Raw genomic sequence first — 19,064 nt, 5'->3', positions numbered from 1 at the left:
TAATGGGTGTGTTATATATTTGTTGCCTGCCATACTGCTGGGATCATAACTCAGATTACTTCCCTTCGACCTTTCTCCCACATTAAGTTTGGCACGGTTTGTGCCCGAAAAGTGATACGCACGTAGTATCTTGCTTTGCAAACACTTTAGATTCTTTCCCCACATTCCCCTCGGTGTCCTTTCTACTCTGTCTGTCTCTACCTTTCTTCCTTGACTCTCTCCTCACCTCTATGAGTGCAACTACTATACGATATTGATTCAATATATCTCTAGCTTCTAGAAACCATCCCTTCATATTGAAGTCTTAATGATACACCAGTTGCTGAGAGACCGGGTTTTTTTTAACATAACCTAAGGTATCCTGAACAACATGTTCTATGCATCTGCAACATCGATTAAGTATGAGATTTATTATTGTACTCTACTATCAGGATACCATAACATAAAGATGCCATATAGCTGTAGTTGCATCTTCTCCTATGTCTCCCATACCTTTACCTCATCTTGGATATCCTTGTATAATGATGTATATGCTTTACTACACTTCTTTCTCAATAAAATAAGATTTAATCTAAAAAAATCCCAATACGCGTATATAGATTGATTGGTCTACGTGAACATTAGATCTTCTACTAAGCATGGGATATATTTATGAGATTTTTATTTATTTATTTATTTTATACTAATAGCATTGATCAGCGACTTATAGCAGGACTGCGATTTTGCGGCGGGCAGTCAGATACTAACTGACATTTTGCAGAAACCAGTGAAACTAATACAGTGATCAGTGCTAAAAATATGCACTGTCCCTGTACTAATGGTGCTGGCTGGGAAGGGGTTAAACATTCAGGATGATTAACCAGCTCCGGACCACCCATCGCAGATATACTGTGGCAGGCAGCCCCTCCTGCACGAACCGACGTAGGGGTACGTTGGTTGCGCGCGTGGTGCAGGGGGGCGAGCGCGCCCCAGCGGCGGCACGCTCCTTTCCCTACTAGGCAGCGGGGATGCTGACGCACGGCGGTCGCGATTGCCGCTGGCCACCCGCGAACGCTCTCTGCTGAGAGAGAAGAACGGCCAGCTGTTGTAAACACAGCTGTCCGTTCTTCTCTCTGAAATTATCACAGAGCGCCTGTAATCCTTCTATATAGGATCACAGGTCTCTATGGTCATTTCAAAAGCCCAACTCCCCACAGTTAGTAATCACTGCCCTAGGCTTTACATTTAACCCCTTGATCACCCACTAGGTTAACTCCCTTTCCTGCCAATGTCATTATTACAGTAACAGTGCATATTTTTAGCACTGATTACTGTAGTAATGTCACAGGTCCCCCCAAAAGTGTCAAAAATGTCAGTTAGGGGTCCAATCTGTCCGCCGCAATGTCGCAGTCCCGCTAAAAATCGCAGATCGCCCCCACTACTAGTAACAATAAATAAATAAATAAATAAAAATGAGATAAATCTTTCCCCTCGTTTGTAGACGCAATAACTGTTGCGCAAACCAATCAAAATACACTTATGGATGTTATAAATAATATGTTATTTTTTACCAAAAATATGTTGCAAAATACAAATTGGCCTATAAAAATGAAAAATTTTGATTTTTAAATTTTTTTTTGGAAATGTTATATAGCAGAATGTGAAAAATATTTTCTTTTTTTTTTTTCAGAATTGTCGCTCATTTTTTTTTTTTATAGCGCAAAAAATAAAAATCACACAGGTGATCAAATACCACCAAAAGAAAGCTCCATTTGTGGGGAAAAAAAGGACATCAATTTTATTTTGGTACAGCGTTGCATGACCACGCAATTTTTCGTTAAGTAATGCAGTGCCGAATAGCAAAAAAATGGCCTGGTCATTAAGGGGGCAAATCCTTCCGGTCCATAACTGGTTAAAGGGTTAACAGTGTTCCTAACCAGTGTTTTTGTGTACACAGTGTGCTGCTTTCACTAAAGCCCCGTACACACGTACCGATTGTCGGCCGCAAATATTCAGCCGCCGACCGACCGGCCGATTGTAGGCTTGTTAGTATGATGCTTCCGACAGCCGACAGCGCATTTTCGGCCGAACAGAATCTGTCCTGCAGGCATTAAAATTTTTGTACGCCGACAACAGAACGGCCGATTGTGAGTCAGTCAGTACATATTTTGGCCGACAGACAGCAGATTTGCAAGACTGGGCATGCTCAGAAAAGAAAAAAGACAAGGAAAGTTAACCATCACATGACATCACTTCTGCAGTCGGCTGTTGTTGGCCGACAAAATTCGTGTGCAGTCTTTTGCAGTTTTCAACAGACACATCAGCCCTGGACAAAAGACGGCCGATCGTTCGGCCGACGATCGGTACGTGTGTACGGGGCTTAAGGAAACAGATTGATTCTAGTCCATGCTTTGCAGGAAACAGAATCCATCCCTTTCCCCTTGTCAGAAAGGAATTCTGCCTTGTTTACATAGGCAGATCCCAATTCTATGTGGTTTAATGATGATTGGCGGGTGCTGGAGGACATTGCATGCCCCACACCTGCAGATCGGCTTCTGCTGTGAATATTACCAGCAGAAGCAGCTTGTGCGCCCCCTGCAGGCGGAAGTTCAGAATCATATATATATATGTGATTCTGCACAGGAGAGCCGCCCTGCAGCAGTAAAACTGCTATGGGGCAGATGGCAAGTGGTTAACTCACCATAAAACCTCTAGTGTCTCGTAATCACTGTGGCGAGCACCATCGCAAATAAAGAAAATACTCATTGTAAACACAGGTGTTAGAACTTTGGCCCAGTCCACTATTTAGTTTCAAAGCTTTTTTATACTACCAAGAGTATGGACTTTGCCCACAATTTGGAAAACACAGCTGAAGGTTATAAATATTACAACAGGGCTATGTTAATAAAAAGGAAAAATACACTCAATTCATAGGATATATTTAAATACCACTGACCTGACAACATCCATGGATGCAGCACCAGATTTGAAAAAATCTGTTGTATCTTCTATTACAGCAACATTAGTTAGAATCCCCTTCCAAATGTCCTACGTGTATGAAATAAAATAATGCCTGTGAATGATGGCTACATTTTCAATAATAATTCAATTATTTTTATAGATCAGTCTGACACCTGCACGGTTTACTTTTTATATCAGATAGTGAAAGGCACTTTAGAATTTGTCTTTTAGAGAACTCATAGGAAGGGAAATGTGTGTTGTGCTTATGGTAAGTCTTACCCTAATATTAGATTCCATATTTTTTTCCTCGTCAGTCAGCTCCAAGGTGGTAACTTCACTTCTTGAGAAGTATTTAGATGCAGGGATCATTTTCCCATCTTCAAATTGAAGATTTTTGACAATTAACTGTAACATAAAAAAATATATTTATATGAATTAAGTCTATGGTGCTAATTATAATAAGGAGCAGATATTGCAGACAACACAATGGGGAGATTTACTAAAATTGGGGAGTGCAAAATCTGGTGCAGCTGTGCATAACCAATCAGATTCCAGGTTTTATTGTCAAATTTCAATTGAACAAGCTCAAGTAAGAAGCTGATTGGCTACCAAGCATAGCTGCACCATATTCTATGTGTTTGAATTTTAGAAAATCTCCCTCAAAGCTTACTGCACACTGCACTATAAATTTTACAAGAAACTCATAAAAGGCAGAGCAAGGTGGGAAGAATGCAGTGTCCCAAAAAGTTCTCTCTGCATTATATACAGTATGCTGCAAAATGCTTGGTAATTGAAAGAGATGCCAGTCACACTACTTTGAGTGGACATATGACTGGGTTGCCCCTTTCCAAGATTTTTTATTCAAAAAGTAACTGAAATACATGACACTTGCTAGTTTTTGGACTCTGTAAAGCATAGTGCTGAGCTTTATAAATGGGACAGTTATTTATATTTTTTAAGCAACAATATGGCAGTGGTAAGACCATGCTGATGCTCTATAAATCAGGTGATCAGGTGATATTTACATCAGACATTTGCTATATATTCCCTGGAGAGGCATTTGACCTATTTATAAACTATGTTAGGCAGTCATATTCTGCATAATCACCGCATCACTTACTGTATTACTTACCAAGTTTATAATGTTACATTCACCTGACATATTCATTTTACACATTTGCCAGGCTGAGGTGGCAGATCACTGCATTTTACAATGAAAATAAAATGATTCCCTATGGTGGCCTATTGTCTATAATGCTGAACGTAGGGACGGAAAGAAAGTGAATCCTCCTAGTGCTAAACTTGTGAAAAAAATGGACTATGGAGAAGACCTACTGGGGTTGATTTACTAATACTGGAGAGTGCAAAATCTGGTGCAGATGTGCATGGTAGCGAATCAGCTGATAACTTCAGCTTGCTCAAATGAGATTTGACGGAAAAAAAAAACCCTGGAAGCTGATTGGTTTCTATGCAGAGATGCACCAGATTTTGCCCTCTCCAGTTTCAGTATATCAACCCCATAGCTTGCACTGGCCAGGCTCACATTCAACTAACGCAGATGATTCTGTACTTCAGACATTTGTCAGTATGAACATTAACATCACATTCTCCACATTATTAATGCAGCGAATGTGTGGTGACTGCTCCGAAGTGATACTTTAGATAGAATCACATAGCTGGAAGTACTTTTGGCAAAGGGCCAGAACTGTCACACTGAATTCAGAGCAGCTCGCAGCGGGAGTCCAGTGCGTCCCTGTGCACCATTTTAGGTCTGAATTAGGTCCGAATTTTTGACTGAATTCGGACCTGAAATGGACCAGAAGTCAAACAGGACTTTTCTGCAAGCCACTCCGCAGCCAACACGGAGCTGTGTGAATCGGCTCTATTGAGAGCAGGGCACAGTCTCCTGTCAAGAAACCCGCATCCAATTTGCAATAGTGTGAACCAGGCCTGAATCTTATATATTCATACCATTGGTGTGCGCTGCCTATTGCATTAGGATGTGCACCCCAGAGCACAAACACACATGCATGTATATCAGCAGAGCAGTGGACAGTGTCAGTAAAGCAGACATCGGTGTCAGCAGTTTTTTTTATTTTTATTGTTTTTTTATAATTTTTTCGTTTTTTTTTTTTTTCTTTTTATAATTTTTTTACAATATCATTTTTTATTTTTTTTTTTTACAGCTTTTTTTTTTAGGAGCCCCGTTGGGAGGCTCTGGTGGTATGTCAAGGGTCTAAACAGATCCCTGATGTCTCAATTTTCAGACAGAGAAAGGGACTGAGGACAGAGTATTCCTAGTCCCTTTCCCTGCAGCCTCAACTGAACTGGACTGTGAATGAATGGGAAGTGCTCTGTGCTGAGAGGCATCCTGTTCATTCACAAACTTAAAGCAGAGTTTCACCTGTTCTGGTGTTTATTAAAAGCCAGCAGCTACAAAAAGTGTAGCTGCTGACTTTTAATAAACACACACTCACCTGTCCCACGATCCAGCGATGTGGCCAGCGGGAGCCTTGGCTCTTTCCCTCTTCTCCCCGCTGCGCCGGCATCTCTAGTGTGGGCACCCAGCTGTGTCAGCTTATGGCTCCACAGCTGGATGCGCACTGCGCATGCGCAAGTTGCTCTGCACATCCTGGATGGGCAATCTTCTGGGACCTGTAACGTGTCCCAGAAGATTGCAGGGAGGGAGGAGGAGAGGTGAACTTCTGCTCGAGCCACCTAGGCTGTCAAATCTAGGTACCTGCTTCCCCCCAAACCAAATGACATGCCAAATGCGGCATGTCAGGGGATCAGGAGGCCTTAAAGCGGAAGTTCAACTTTTGGGTGGAACTCCGCTTTCAGCATAGTAAACATAGTTTACTATGCTTCAATTAAGAATGAACACAGGAGCGATGGGTAGAGATCACTCACTGTGTGCTTTCAGAAAAGGAAGTAAGTGAAATATTTACTGGCACCTTCCTCTGCTCTCCATCCTGAAAAATCCTCCGCAGAAGCCAGCGGGAGAGGAAAGGGGTGAAGCTGGCAGCACTGCAGGGGGGAGACAGGGAGCGCCAGGAAGCAGAGGGAATTAGTGTGATTAGGCTGCGCCCAGGCAAACCCAGCACACCTTGTGCGCACGCCTATGATTCCCTATCATCTTTTGTCCTTTTCACACTAGTCATCTTTGGATTACAAATTGGCTGGCAATAGGTCTGATGAATCTAATCATGCCTTTTTTGTGTATATTATACTAAATTATTGAAGTTTACAACAAGAGTCCTAAATGTTCACTAATTTATATAATGTATAGAAACTTTAAATAGATGAGCATTTTGATAAATACAATGTACAGAAATAAAAGAAGACATTATTTGCTTAAAGTTATCCTTGCTCAGTAATGCATGTCTTTTTTGCCTACCATTTTTCCATCTTTACCAAAAAGAACTAGTCCATTTTTTGTAACGAGTCCTGGTCTTGGTGCATCATCAATAGGCAATTGTTCCCCGGCAGGCACTGTTCCCTCCAGTAAAGATGATCCATAAAGTGTCACCATCTGGTGGAACAGTAAATCACATTAAAACATCTCATATTTTTTATGTGTGTAATATATCTTCTCAGACTCTCAGAAAACACTCTTGGTGTACAAATCTCTAATAAACCTAAAAGGACACTGGATGTCATCTCAAACACTTCTGCATTCTGGTTAAACTGCTTTAAACATCTTTTCCACCTCTTTCTGTGGTTCAAGCAAAACCAAGTAACATAATACTTAATGGTATGTGTTGATCCTAGTAGCTCTGTTCTACTACTTTGAAAACACAGAAGATGACACGGACAGGACTGTAGTTAACCTTTAGTGGTGAGGTACGCATAATACAATGGGGTTGAAAGGCCCTGGAAGTCGGTATATATGTGTGGGTCTTCTCCTTGGTCCCTAGGGTAGAGGATTAGTGATTACCTCACTATTTATTTTTTGTGTGCAGCCTCTGTCCTAATTGTAATTTTTTAACTATGCTGGCAGACCCAGTACAAATGGATATATCCATACTATTCTATGCTTGCTAGATTTTGCACAGCATATCAGGAATTCCAACAATAAGGTTGACTGGTTGAAGTTCTGGCCCCAATCCTGTTGCATGAGAGAAAATAGAAGAAAGCTTAGAGTAAGGTAGGTTATACTCTTTCCACCTTCAATTCAGAAGGATGTTCTTAAAGCAGGTCGGTCACTGGTCTGAAAAATTCTTACTTCTGGCAGATTGGCAGCCATGCTGTATAACCACGTATTTATAACAATTATATTGTTGTTGTTACCCTATTTCATCTCTGTCTTCCCTCTCCCTTTCCCACTCTGGCCAATGTTACAAATAGAACATAGTCATTTAGTGTGCACAGAGAAAACAACCCACTTTTACACTTGGAAAATGTCCAACATCTATTACTTTTTTATAACTTTGTAACAGAATAGCTTTAAATGAACACTAAAATAAGAATTAAAAATAAAGGCTTGTATATCTTTGGACTCACACCTGGTCATTTATGAGAGTCCACGCTCCTGGCACTTTATCATGTCCACGGATCCAGTTATGGATAGCCTCTGCAGAGTTGTCCCAGGGGATCTGCAAAAAATATCCCAAGTTCAGGTTACTTTTGGGTACAAAAATATTACCTTTTGACTTAAAGTCTTAAAATCTGTAACCTCAAAAAGTATTCAAACACACCAGACAACATTTCCTCATTCCCCTTCTACTTCTGTCTACAGAGACATGAAAAGGCATAAGACCAGGAATAAAAGACAAGGTGGTTCTATTGGGGTCTCTTTAGATTGATTGTCTCCAAAATATATGACCTACATTAGCTATTTATGTACCAAGCCGACAAACTGGCATTTGTTACTTCTGCTTCCTTAGTGGTGACCCCCCCCCACCCTCTTTTTTTTTTCTCTCTTCTCCCCCTTCTTTTCACTTCAATAAAATCCTGGGGTGCACAGATCCAAGCTGGACCCACTGAATCCAATTCCTTGTATCTTTTCTTTTTACTTGAGGTTACTTCAAACGACCTGGTACCTGGTTCATAAACCATGTGAGGCTTATGCCTTATTTTAACATGTTATAATTTGTAAGCAGTCTGTGTTTCATTATAATCTGTTGCAGAAATTTAAAAAATAAAAAAATAATAAATATACAGAGTATATATATATATATATATATATGTGTGTGTGTGTGTTTACATATATATATATATATATATATATATATATGTATATATATATATATATATATATATACACACACATATATATATACACACACACACGGGACAACACTTGCTAGAACCTATTGCTAATTGAGTTGTAGATCCGGAGATTAAAAAACATATTTTTCGACTTTAGAACACCTGCCGTGTAGAGAATTTTGAGAGTGAATAATAGGCCAGTTGATTGTCTTTATTGCATACAGCCTCTTCAAAAAATTTCTGTGAGCAAATCATCATTCCCAGCTAAACTTATGTAGCCCAGTGGTTGTCACTTATGTGAATCTCAGTGTAAAATGAAAAGAAACATTGTCAATATTTGAAAAATTACAAAGTTTCCAATTTCTTCTATACAAATTGTATCTACGGTAGCATTGAAGCTATCTGGCCAAGCAAACCTTTGTTACACATTTTAATAAGCTCTAAAGTAACAACCACTCCTTTCATAAACCTCCCTAATTTCAAGACCAGAAGACTACATAGATTTATTGTAGATGGCAAAGATTCCTAAGATATTGTTTTAACAAGCTCTGCTCCATGTATACTGAATACATTTTGTCAGATCTAGTAAAACAATTTCAATGAACACCAGAATCTAATTAATATTTATTACCTAAACGTATAACTCTGCAGGTTTTAAAGGACAGCTTTATGATTTACCTTAGCGTTTTCTTTTTTCTGGATTCCTTCGTATGTGGCCCCATCTTCTGGTTGGTCTATACGAGGCGCTTTACCATCAGCAATTAACTGTACAGCTTCCACCTAGCAAAGCAAAAGATTTAATTCATATGTATACATTCAGCTTATTGTATATTATTTACATATCAAGATTGCAGAGTCAGACTAATATCAGTTATGCTAGTCACACAAGTAGAGCTACCTAATTTACACTTAACTTGTCACATGTATGAAAAAAACACAGTGAAAAAAAAAATACAAAGGCTGCCATTTCTGATGTCTTGTTCACAAAAGGTTTGATGACTGGCTGTCATATTTATCCACTTTACTTTCAGTTACTCGCCCTAGACAAATATGTAGATCAGAAGTTCTGATAAAACTGAATATTTGCTATCAAATACTTACTGCTATTTTCCTTTCCTGATGGGCTCCATGGAAGCATATGTTTGGGTAGCCCCCCCTAGCTCCTACCCCATAGGACCTCGCTCCCATAAATTTTCAGGCTGAGCCAGTTCCAACTAGCCTACTCATGACTTTGGGATGGAACTCCAGCTCATAGCCAACAAACCCTATGGATAGATATTGACAGCATAAGGAAGTTAGCGAAACCCCACAAAGAGCCAGAACAGCTTTAAAGGAAGATATGTCATTGTAACGCTCCTGCGTTTCTTATATGGTGTGGATTTTCAGCTGCAGAAATAGTTCCACGTCAGTAGTCATGTAAGAGATATGCTGAGATACCATTCCCAACCTCAATGACTCATCATGTGTGGAAGGTCTTATTTCAGCCAGTAAATACACACAATTAGCAAACTGGTTCCTAGAGTGACTTTATATATGTGGTAACACAATGATGAAGGTTGAGGGATAGGTTGAGTGGAGGTGGTAGGTGATAGACACTTGAAGGTGAGACAGTAGCAGATGGATGCAGGAAGGTTTAGCAATGTTGTATGATAGCAGATGATAGAATAGCAGGTGGACATACAAAAGAGATCAACCCAGTGCAGAAAAGTAGCAGTAGTCTCAAGAGCTAGCAATCGGTGGAGCAAGAGGATGATGCCGTGAGGAGGACCGTAGCAGAGTCCAGAGACCCGTAGGCAGGCATCCGCCCACAACAGACAGCGTGCGGCACCCTCCCCCCTCAGACCCGGAAGGGAGTACACGTGGTGACACACCGCGCGCCAGAGAGCAGCCGTTCCAAAGGAGCCGAGCCTAGACCGGAGTGGAGCCTCCTTTTCCCCAGAGCGGAGTGGAGAGTCTTGGAACGACCAGGCTGTACGTTGGAGGTCGTGCAGAGACGGTGGGACCGGCCTTGGTGAGTCCCGAGACTATTACAACTTGAGCTGTATGTTTGGCCGTGCCACACGAGTACATTCACAAACGGAGGAGGTTCAGGAAAGGGGGGGGTTGGAAGATATAACATCCCATTTAGAAATATGAGGGATAAAGGATACGGACGCTGGTAAATGTCTGCTCTCCCCCCCCCATTTCCTATGCAGACTAGTGAACTGTACAATATAAAGAGACCAGGCCGGTCCACAGATATCTCCGCTTACTTTTTAAGGGGAGCACGTTGTGAAAGAGTGGAGGAACAGTATAGGATGGCTCCAACAAAGGCTGGAACAGCAGGGAACACAGGATCAAAGAAAGACAGTAAAAATAATAACAGCAGTAAGGAATTACAGGCTCAGAACATTGCGGACACAGCTGAGCAGATGGCGGTGGCGGGAAAGGAACAGTCAACGGCACAATCCCCCCCTCCCCAAAATTTATCTATACAGTCTCCTGAATGGAAAGAGTTAATATCTCTTATGCCTACGAAACAAGATCTAACTGCAATGGCTGCCTCGATAGTCAGCTCATTAACCAGCGAAATCAACTCTTTAAGGGGTCAGATACAGAAAATGGATGGAAGGATAGAGGGGGTGGAAAAAGACCAGGCCCAGATGGCAGAGAGAGTGGAGAGCATAGAGTCTTCGCAGAGATCATTTGCCAAACAGCTAATCATGATACAGCTGCAACAAGATGATGGAGAAAATAGGCATCGGCGGAATAACATACGCCTAAGAGGGCTACCTGAGACAGTGGAGGGACCCAACCTACCTGCCAAAATGACCGAGATTTTTAATAGCCTTCTGGACAGACCCCAGTTGGAGGCAATTGAGATGGACAGGGTCCACAGAGTAAGGGCTCCAAGGAGCATGGGCGAGGGATACCCACGAGATGTCCTGGCTAGGGTACATTTTTACGCCCTAAAAGAAAAAATAATGAGGAAGGCATGGGATAGGGGCCCCTTTGAGTTTGAAGGGGCAACGATCCGGCTCTTACCAGATCTATCAAGCAACACCCTAAGAATGCGAGCAGCAGTGAAACCCCTACTGGAGGAAATTCGGAAGGCAGGGGCCATCTATCACTGGGGTCACCCATTTCATCTAAAAGTCAAGAAAGGGGAACTGACCTTTACACTGCGCTGGCCTGATCAACTGCCAGGACTTTTTGCCTTCCTAGAGATTCAGCCGATCAGGGTCACTGACTGGCTGGGCCCCTCAGCTTTTAAGTAGAACCCAGGAATATCAATACAAGAATAAAGCTATTATTAATATAAGTCATATATGACTAATCTGGGATTGACTTGGGGTCACGGTCGGGGGAGGATGCGGGTCCAGGGGTAATTGGGGAGCCATGATTATTCTGGATTAATTGGTATTCAAGGGCAGTAATTTGCGGTGTTCTCTTTCCTTTATATTTGTGTTCTCTCTATATCCCCCTCGGTGTCCTGCTGGTCTAGTGCTTTGGTTCCTCTCTTGGGTCTAAAACTCTCTGGGCATGGTCTTCGAAAGTAGGAGCCCTATGAGTTTGGAAACGAGCAGATGAGTGATTAGAAAAGGTAGAGTAATTCCAATAGGAGGCACAGAGCAGGTCAGAGGGGGCACATACGTGATATGGTGGAGGGGGAGGGGGTCGAGGGAGGAGGATCACCAATACTAGGTAGCTAGGGGGGCTCAGGAGTTAAATAATGTGTTTGGTAATTACAAAAGAAAAGGGATCCTGATACAGCGGGTGGATACAGGAATGTATAGGTAGGGGGGAATATATACGGGAACCCCAATCCTCCCTAGAGATAGCAACACAGGGGCGGATGCCTAGGGTACATGGACCTGCAGAGGTCGGTGTGTTTATTTCTTTCATTTTTCTTTTTCTTTTTGTTTTTTTCTTTATATTCTAAACTGGAGGAAATGAATGCACCTACAGGCTTATGTTAATTTGTCAACTCATTAGGAGATACAGATATTGTGGGTTGTGTTAGATTTGCTCCTGTTCACGGTATGAATCCTCGGATTTGCCCACCCAAATAGGTTGCGTCTAGTTACGCAGGGTCGAGAGTCGACCAATAGGATCACGCTCCACTGGCACTTCTTTGGGGGGGGGGGGTGGAAAAGGGGGGGGTTGTTCTGTCTTTTTTTTTTTCTCTCTTTTTTTTTTTTTTTTTTTTTTTTTTTCTTTTTTCTTTTTTTTCTTTCTCTCTCTGTCCCTTTTTTTTACTCGGTCTCCCCCTGTCTCTATTAGGTCTGAGTAGGTCTAGGGGGCTTTCTGTACAGAGGGATCAGTTTATCGACTTTGGATAAATCCTAGGCCTAGTAAGCCCTAAAGCCATTGGCACTTGGAGGGGACAAAGGGAGGAAGACAGCTGAGTAAGAAAATTCAGAAGTAAAGTAGTAAATTGGTTAGAATCATTTGAGACAGGAAAAATGCAGGAAGTGAAAATTATGTCATTAAACGTTAGAGGGTTGTCTACACCTGAAAAAAGAATACGCTTCCTGGCAGACATGAGACGAAACCATGGGCAGATAGTTTTCTGCCAGGAGACGTATTTTAAAAAAGAATCTATCCCAAAATTACAAAATAAGGATTTCCCATGGTCTTATCACGCCCCCACCCCTATTCCTAAATCAAAAGGGGTTAGCATATTGGTGGCCAAAGAGGTTCCATGGACATTTTTAGAAACTTGTATTGATCCACAAGGAAGATACTTGATGGTAAAGGGTAAGATAGGTGAAAGGCTGATTACTATGATTAATGTGTACTTCCCTAACCAGAATCAGATTTCATTCTTAACACTGGTGGCACCAATAATGTTAAACTTTCAAGAAGGGCTGGTAATCATGGGGGGGGATTTTAATTACGCTGCAGAGCCACTCTTAGATACATCACAAGGTACATCACATCTCTCATATGCCCGACTTAAAAAACTTAGTAAGGAAATCACACTCCTCAACCTAGTCGATCCCTGGCGCATTATGCATCCAAGTGAAAAAGATTTTACCTACTATTCGTCAGTACATAATAGGTACTCTAGAATAGATCGCATCCTAATTTCAAGGGGCGATCTGTCTAGAGTAGTGGCCTCACAGATTGGCTCTTTCTCCATGTCGGATCACTCCCCCATCCACATTATAATTAACTTTGAGGCAGGTCCAGTAAAGCCACCATCATGGAGACTGAATGAATCACTGGTGCAAGGAATAGAGACAAGAGCAGAGTTAGAGGCAGAACTGACAAAATATTTCCAGGAAAATAAAACACCAGAAGTTACTCCGTCGAACATATGGGAGGCCCACAAATGCGTCATTAGGGGAGTGTTGATTAGAATGGGAGCAAAACGTAAACGAGAAAGGGAGGAGAAGATCTCAGAGCTGCTAGCGCAGATAGAAGAATTAAGCGCCACTCATAAAAGATCGATGGCGATGGAACATCTAGTGCCCCTGACTGCGGCCAGGGAAAAACTCAACGAGTTACTTTATGAAAAAGCCATGAGAGTACTGGTGTCACAAAAAAGACATTACTACGAATATTCGGATAAACCAGGAACTATGTTAGCCAGAGCCCTAAGGGGGCCCCAGAAACGGACGGTAATTGCACAACTTCAAACAGGCGGGGGACAAATGAAATATGGATCATCAGAGATTGCCGAAGAATTTAGCAAATTCTACCAGAAGTTATATGACATCGCCTCATCGGAATCAGTTGATAGGGGGGGTGCTGGCTTCGATGAGGCGATCAATTATATCAAAAAGACAGATATGCCATCGCTGGATGCAGAACAGGCATTGGCATTAGAAGGAAAGATAACAGAAGAGGAACTAAAAACAGCTATCTCTCAGTTAAAACCACACAAGGCCCCAGGTCCAGATGGACTATCACTGTTATACTATCAGCAATTTTTTTCAAATTTAAAGACCCCCCTTTTGGAACATCTAAATTACATCGGGGAGGGAGGGGTCATGCCGACAGATTCTCTGAGAGCTTACATCACATTGATCCAGAAAGAAGGGAAGGACCCCGCGGTGTGCGGGAGTTACCGCCCAATCTCATTATTAAATTTAGACACCAAGTTGTTTTCTAAAATATTGGCAAATCGACTCCTGCCATATATACCACAATTAATACATCTCGACCAGGTCGGCTTTGTCCCTACAAGAGAAGCAAGGGATAACTCTATTCGAACAATAGATTTGATATATAATGTGCGTTTGCGGAGAATCCCGATGATGCTGCTATCAGTTGATGCGGAAAAGGCGTTTGACAGGGTGGCATGGAATTTTATCCGGGCCACCCTGTCACACTTAGGCCTAGGGGAATGGATGATGACGTGTATCCTATCATTGTACTCCGGTCCTACGGCGGCAGTAAGGGCAAATGGTTGGTGCTCAAGTTTTTTCAAGATAAAAAATGGCACTAGACAAGGCTGCCCCCTATCGCCGTTGATTTTTGTCTTGGCGTTAGAACCTTTACTGTGCAAAATCCGTCAAAGTGCAGAAATAGAGGGCGTACAAGTGGGTAGAGGTCAACATAAAGTGGCAGCCTACGCAGATGACCTGCTTTTTTATGTTACAAACCCTGACAGAACAATACCATCAATCCTAAAGGCTATCAGAGAGTATGGGGAAGTATCGTACTTCAAAATAAATGTGTCGAAGTCAGAGGCATTGAATGTGTCTATATTAGGGACTAGATGGAACCATATGAGATCTTCCTTTCCCTTTCAGTGGAATAAGAAATCGGTGGTGTATCTGGGGATTCACATTACAGCAGATCCGAAGGACTTGTTTGAGGCAAATTTCATTCCACTCTTAAAATCTATTAAAGCAGATCTACAAAGATGGCAGACACTATTTTTGTCATGGTTTGGGAGATGCAGCGCAGTGAAAATGAACGTATTACCTAGGTTACTGTATGCTATCCAGGCTGTTCCGATAGCAATCCCGATGACATATTTTGTACAGGCAAGGGCAGTGTTCAGAAATTTTGTGTGGGCCAGAAAATCCCCGCGAATAGGGATGCAGATCTTAACCCTCCCGAAGGTGAGAGGAGGAGTAGGGTTACCGGATCTGTTGCGGTATTATAGAGCAGCGCACCTGACGCGAGTGATGGAATGGCACGGCAGTGGGACCTTTAAACAGTGGGTGCAATTGGAAAGGGAGGCCATGAATACAACAGTGGCCTTAGCCCCATGGACTCCGATATTAAAAAATGATAAAATACATTTACATCCGACGATAGGGGCGACGGTAAGCGAAGCAATTAAAGCACAAAAAAATAGCTCGGTAGCACCAACAATATCACCAATGACCCCCTTAGGGGATAACATAAACTTTCCCCCTGGTAGAACGAATGCTAAAATTATAGGTTTAATTAATGGGGGTAGAGGACGATTGTGTGACATATGGACCCACAGGGAACCACCTACGATGACAGAAATGCTAGCATGGCCCGAAGTAAATTTAGATGCATTCAGTGCCTACCAGGTTAGACATTATTTAAAACAAATGCAGAAGACAGGCTATATCCCACGCCCCCTAACGCCATTTGAGACTTTATGTAGAGCAGAGGAGAGAATACCACATGCACTATCACATATATATGCACTTCTGGGGACATCGCGTGATTCGGAACCACTTAAATTCCTGCAAAAATGGGAAGGAGAATTAGGTATCTCCTTTAATCAGCGACAAATAAATAAAATCTTGAGACTGACTCATAAGGTATCCATAGCTAGTAGATATCAAGAAATCAGTTATAAGGTGTTAGCTAGATGGTACCGTGTTCCAGCAACACTACACAGAATGGATAGGAAACATCAGGATAGGTGCTGGAGATGCGGAGAGGAGGGTGGAACAATGGTGCATATTTTTTGGACGTGCCCAGCAATAAGGAGCTTCTGGGATGAGGTGGCTCGTATAACAGAGAACCTAACCTCGACCAAGGTACGGGATGACCCCGTGCTGTGTTTATTACATGGCACGGGGAGCTCAGTAAAGAATTATAGGAACTCTTTGTTGCCGCACTTATTGAATGCGGCTAAAGCCTGCATACCAGCATTGTGGAGACAAACACAGCCGCCTACTGTGCGGCTATGGGTTGCCAAAATTGGGGAAATTCATAGGATGGAAATGTTAACAGCCGCACGTACATGCAGGGAAGAACGTTGTAGGTTTAGATGGCAGGCATGGTCACAATATACGTGCTCAGAGGAATATTTACGACTGATAAGCTAAATACGGAAATAGGAAGTCCAGGAGACCGGGGACAGAGGAAGGTGGACTGGAGAGAGGGAAGGGGACTAGAGAGTAGAGGAAGGGGCTTTTCCCCGTCTCCTCTATTCCCCCCCCCTTTTTTTTTTTTTCATGTCCTTTTCCCCCTGATCCCGCCCCCCTTACGGAGTGTCAGTGGAGGGATCCTTAGAAGCCTGACGTGCGCGTCAGGAGGGACAGTATAGATGGAATACATGAGGATGATATAGAATGATGATTGTAGAGTGGTAAATTGGCTGAGCTTCCCACCCTCTAGGGCGAGGGGGAGGCGGGGGGTTTTTCTTTTTTTTTCTTCTTCTCTTTCATCTGCCCCCCCCTCCCCGTTCTTCTCTCTTTTTTTTTTTTTTTTTTTTTTTTTTTCCTTGGGGTGTGTACTGTGTTTTTTTTGGCATGAAGTGGGGGGGGGATGTTAAGTAATTTATATGTGTGTTTTTGAATTTGGATGGGGAGGGTAGGGGGGAGTATCATGATGTGGCACATAATAATTATGTCACTTAAGATGGTGCAGGGGGGGGATTACCCCCCCTTTTTTTTTCCTTTTCTCCTTTTTTTTTTTTTTTTTTTTTTTTTTTTTTTTTTCTCTCACAGAGCACAATAATTTAATAACTCCAGTATATATATATATGCAGGAGGAATACAATGGAAGGAATTGTAACACGATTGGGGTTTTTTTTTTTTTTTTTTTTTTTTTTTTTTTCTTTCCCTTTTTTTTTTTTTTTTTTTTTTTTTTTTTTTTTTTTTCTCACGATGCAAGGTAATTTCCTCAAGATGCGAGGATCATAGAAGTAGTAAATTTTTCATTAATTCACCTTTTTTTTTGGGGTTTTTTTTTTTTTTTTTTTTTTTTTTTTTTTTTTTTTTTCTTTCTTTTTCTTCTTTTCACGATGCAAGGTAACTTCCTCAAGATGTGAGGATCATAGAAGTAGTAATTTTTTTCATTAACTCACTTTTTTTTTTTGGGGGGTTTTTTTTTTTTTTTTTTTTTTTTTTTTTTTTTTTTTTTTTTTTTTAGGGGGGGGTGAGGGTGGGAGGGGGAGGCCAGGAGAGTACTGCTATATGCTTTTGAGAGTATTGTTTGTAGGTTTTGATGTATGTTTGGTGGATTTTATGTAATTAATATGTAATGTATTGAAAAAAAACAATAAATGTAAAAATTAAAAAATAAAAAAAAAAAAGAGCTAGCAATCTAGTTTATGCAGATGTGATAAACAGTCTTTACTATGCAGAGCTAGATAGTGTAAGCTTAGTATAAGTTTATAGAGAATTCCCCTGCGGGGTACTTAGCACTATTAGCGATACAGCCGAAGGGTGGTTCAGGAGAGGCGGATGATCCAGTAGCGGGATACAGGGATCAGCGCAGCGAGGTTCCGTCAGCGAAGTAAGCTTGCAAGCATGGAAGCTTCAAGCAAGGTTAGCATCCAGGTAAGGGTGTTTGAACGAACACATGTGAGTGAGAACCGGCGCTTTAAATAGCCATCTAGTCCGGCGCTGGGTGATGACAGCTCCAGTCTTAAAGGTGTATGCGCACCTTTCCAAAAGTAAATGGTGGGGCGCATACACTTGTGGAAAGTGTAATTTAGGGTACCAAAAGGTACCAGAACATTACAATACCCCCCCCCTTAAGGCCTGCCCCTGAAGGCCTCTGGAGCTGGTTTGTCTGGGTATCTCGCATGAAAATTGCGGATTAATCAAGGGACATGTATGTCAGAGGTGTTTAGCCAGGTGTCGTCTTGGGGCCCATAGTTCTTCCATCGAACTAAGTACTGAAGTCTTCTTCTGTAGATACGAGAATCCAGAATCTCTTTTATCTCGTATTCTTCTCCACCTTCAACTTGTACAGGAGGGGGAGGTGGAATATTAGGCCTTATTCCTTGGTCCGGAACATGGGGTTTTAGTAGCGACACATGGAAAATGGGATGGATTTTTAGGTCCATTGGCAATGTAAGCTGCACTGCAGCTTTTCCAATAAGTTTCTTGATTGGGAAAGGTCCCAAGAACAGAGGTCCAAGCTTTTTGCTAGGGATCTTCAGTCTCAAGTTTTTTGTTGAGAGCCAAACAAGGTCCCCGATAGTATACTGTGGAGAAGGTCTTCTACGAAGATCGTAGCACTTCTTTTGTTGACTGTGAGCGTGTGCAATGGTAGTATTTAGTAAACCCAGAGAATCCTTTATTTGGGTAAGATAGTCTGAGGCTACTGGGTTATTTGAAGGAAGGATGCGTGGAGGGAGAATAGAGGGATGGAACCCATAGTTCAAGTAGAACGGACTCTGCTTGGTTGTACTGTGAGTTGCGTTGTTGTAGGCAAATTCTGCCAGGGGGAGAAGATCCAACCAATCATCCTGTTGGTAAGAAGTGTAACAACGTAAATACTGCTCGATGCATTGGTTGACTCTTTCAGTCTGTCCGTTGGTCTGCGGATGGTAAGGAGAAGTGAGCTTCCGCTCGATCCGTAGTATGTGACATAGTTCTTGCCAGAATTTAGAAATAAATTGGGATCCACGGTCAGACAAAAGAGTTTTTGGGATACCATGTAATCTGAAGACATGTTTCATCAGGAGTTCTGCCGTTTGTTTGGACGAAGGTAGTCTGCGAGTAGCAATGAAATGTGCCATCTTTGTCAGATGG

General features: G+C 41.9%; 1 protein-coding gene across 1 annotated transcript in view; it reads right to left on the bottom strand.

Moving 5' to 3' along the window:
• The window catches only part of ALDH1L2 (aldehyde dehydrogenase 1 family member L2), a 120,335-nt gene that overhangs the window by 45,578 nt on the left and 55,693 nt on the right, over positions 1-19,064 (bottom strand). The window contains exons 5-9 of the mRNA XM_082256207.1: positions 8,830-8,931; positions 7,446-7,535; positions 6,338-6,472; positions 3,220-3,345; positions 2,936-3,027 (exon numbers count right to left, since the gene is read on the bottom strand). Of these exons, the coding sequence (XP_082112333.1) occupies positions 2,936-3,027; positions 3,220-3,345; positions 6,338-6,472; positions 7,446-7,535; positions 8,830-8,931 (545 nt within the window). The remainder of the gene's footprint in view (positions 1-2,935; positions 3,028-3,219; positions 3,346-6,337; positions 6,473-7,445; positions 7,536-8,829; positions 8,932-19,064) is intronic.

This window comes from Pelophylax lessonae (genome assembly GCF_965119305.1).
Source record: "Pelophylax lessonae genome assembly, chromosome: 4".
NCBI lineage: Eukaryota > Metazoa > Chordata > Amphibia > Anura > Ranidae > Pelophylax > Pelophylax lessonae.
This window is presented reverse-complemented; position numbering and strand designations above follow the sequence as displayed.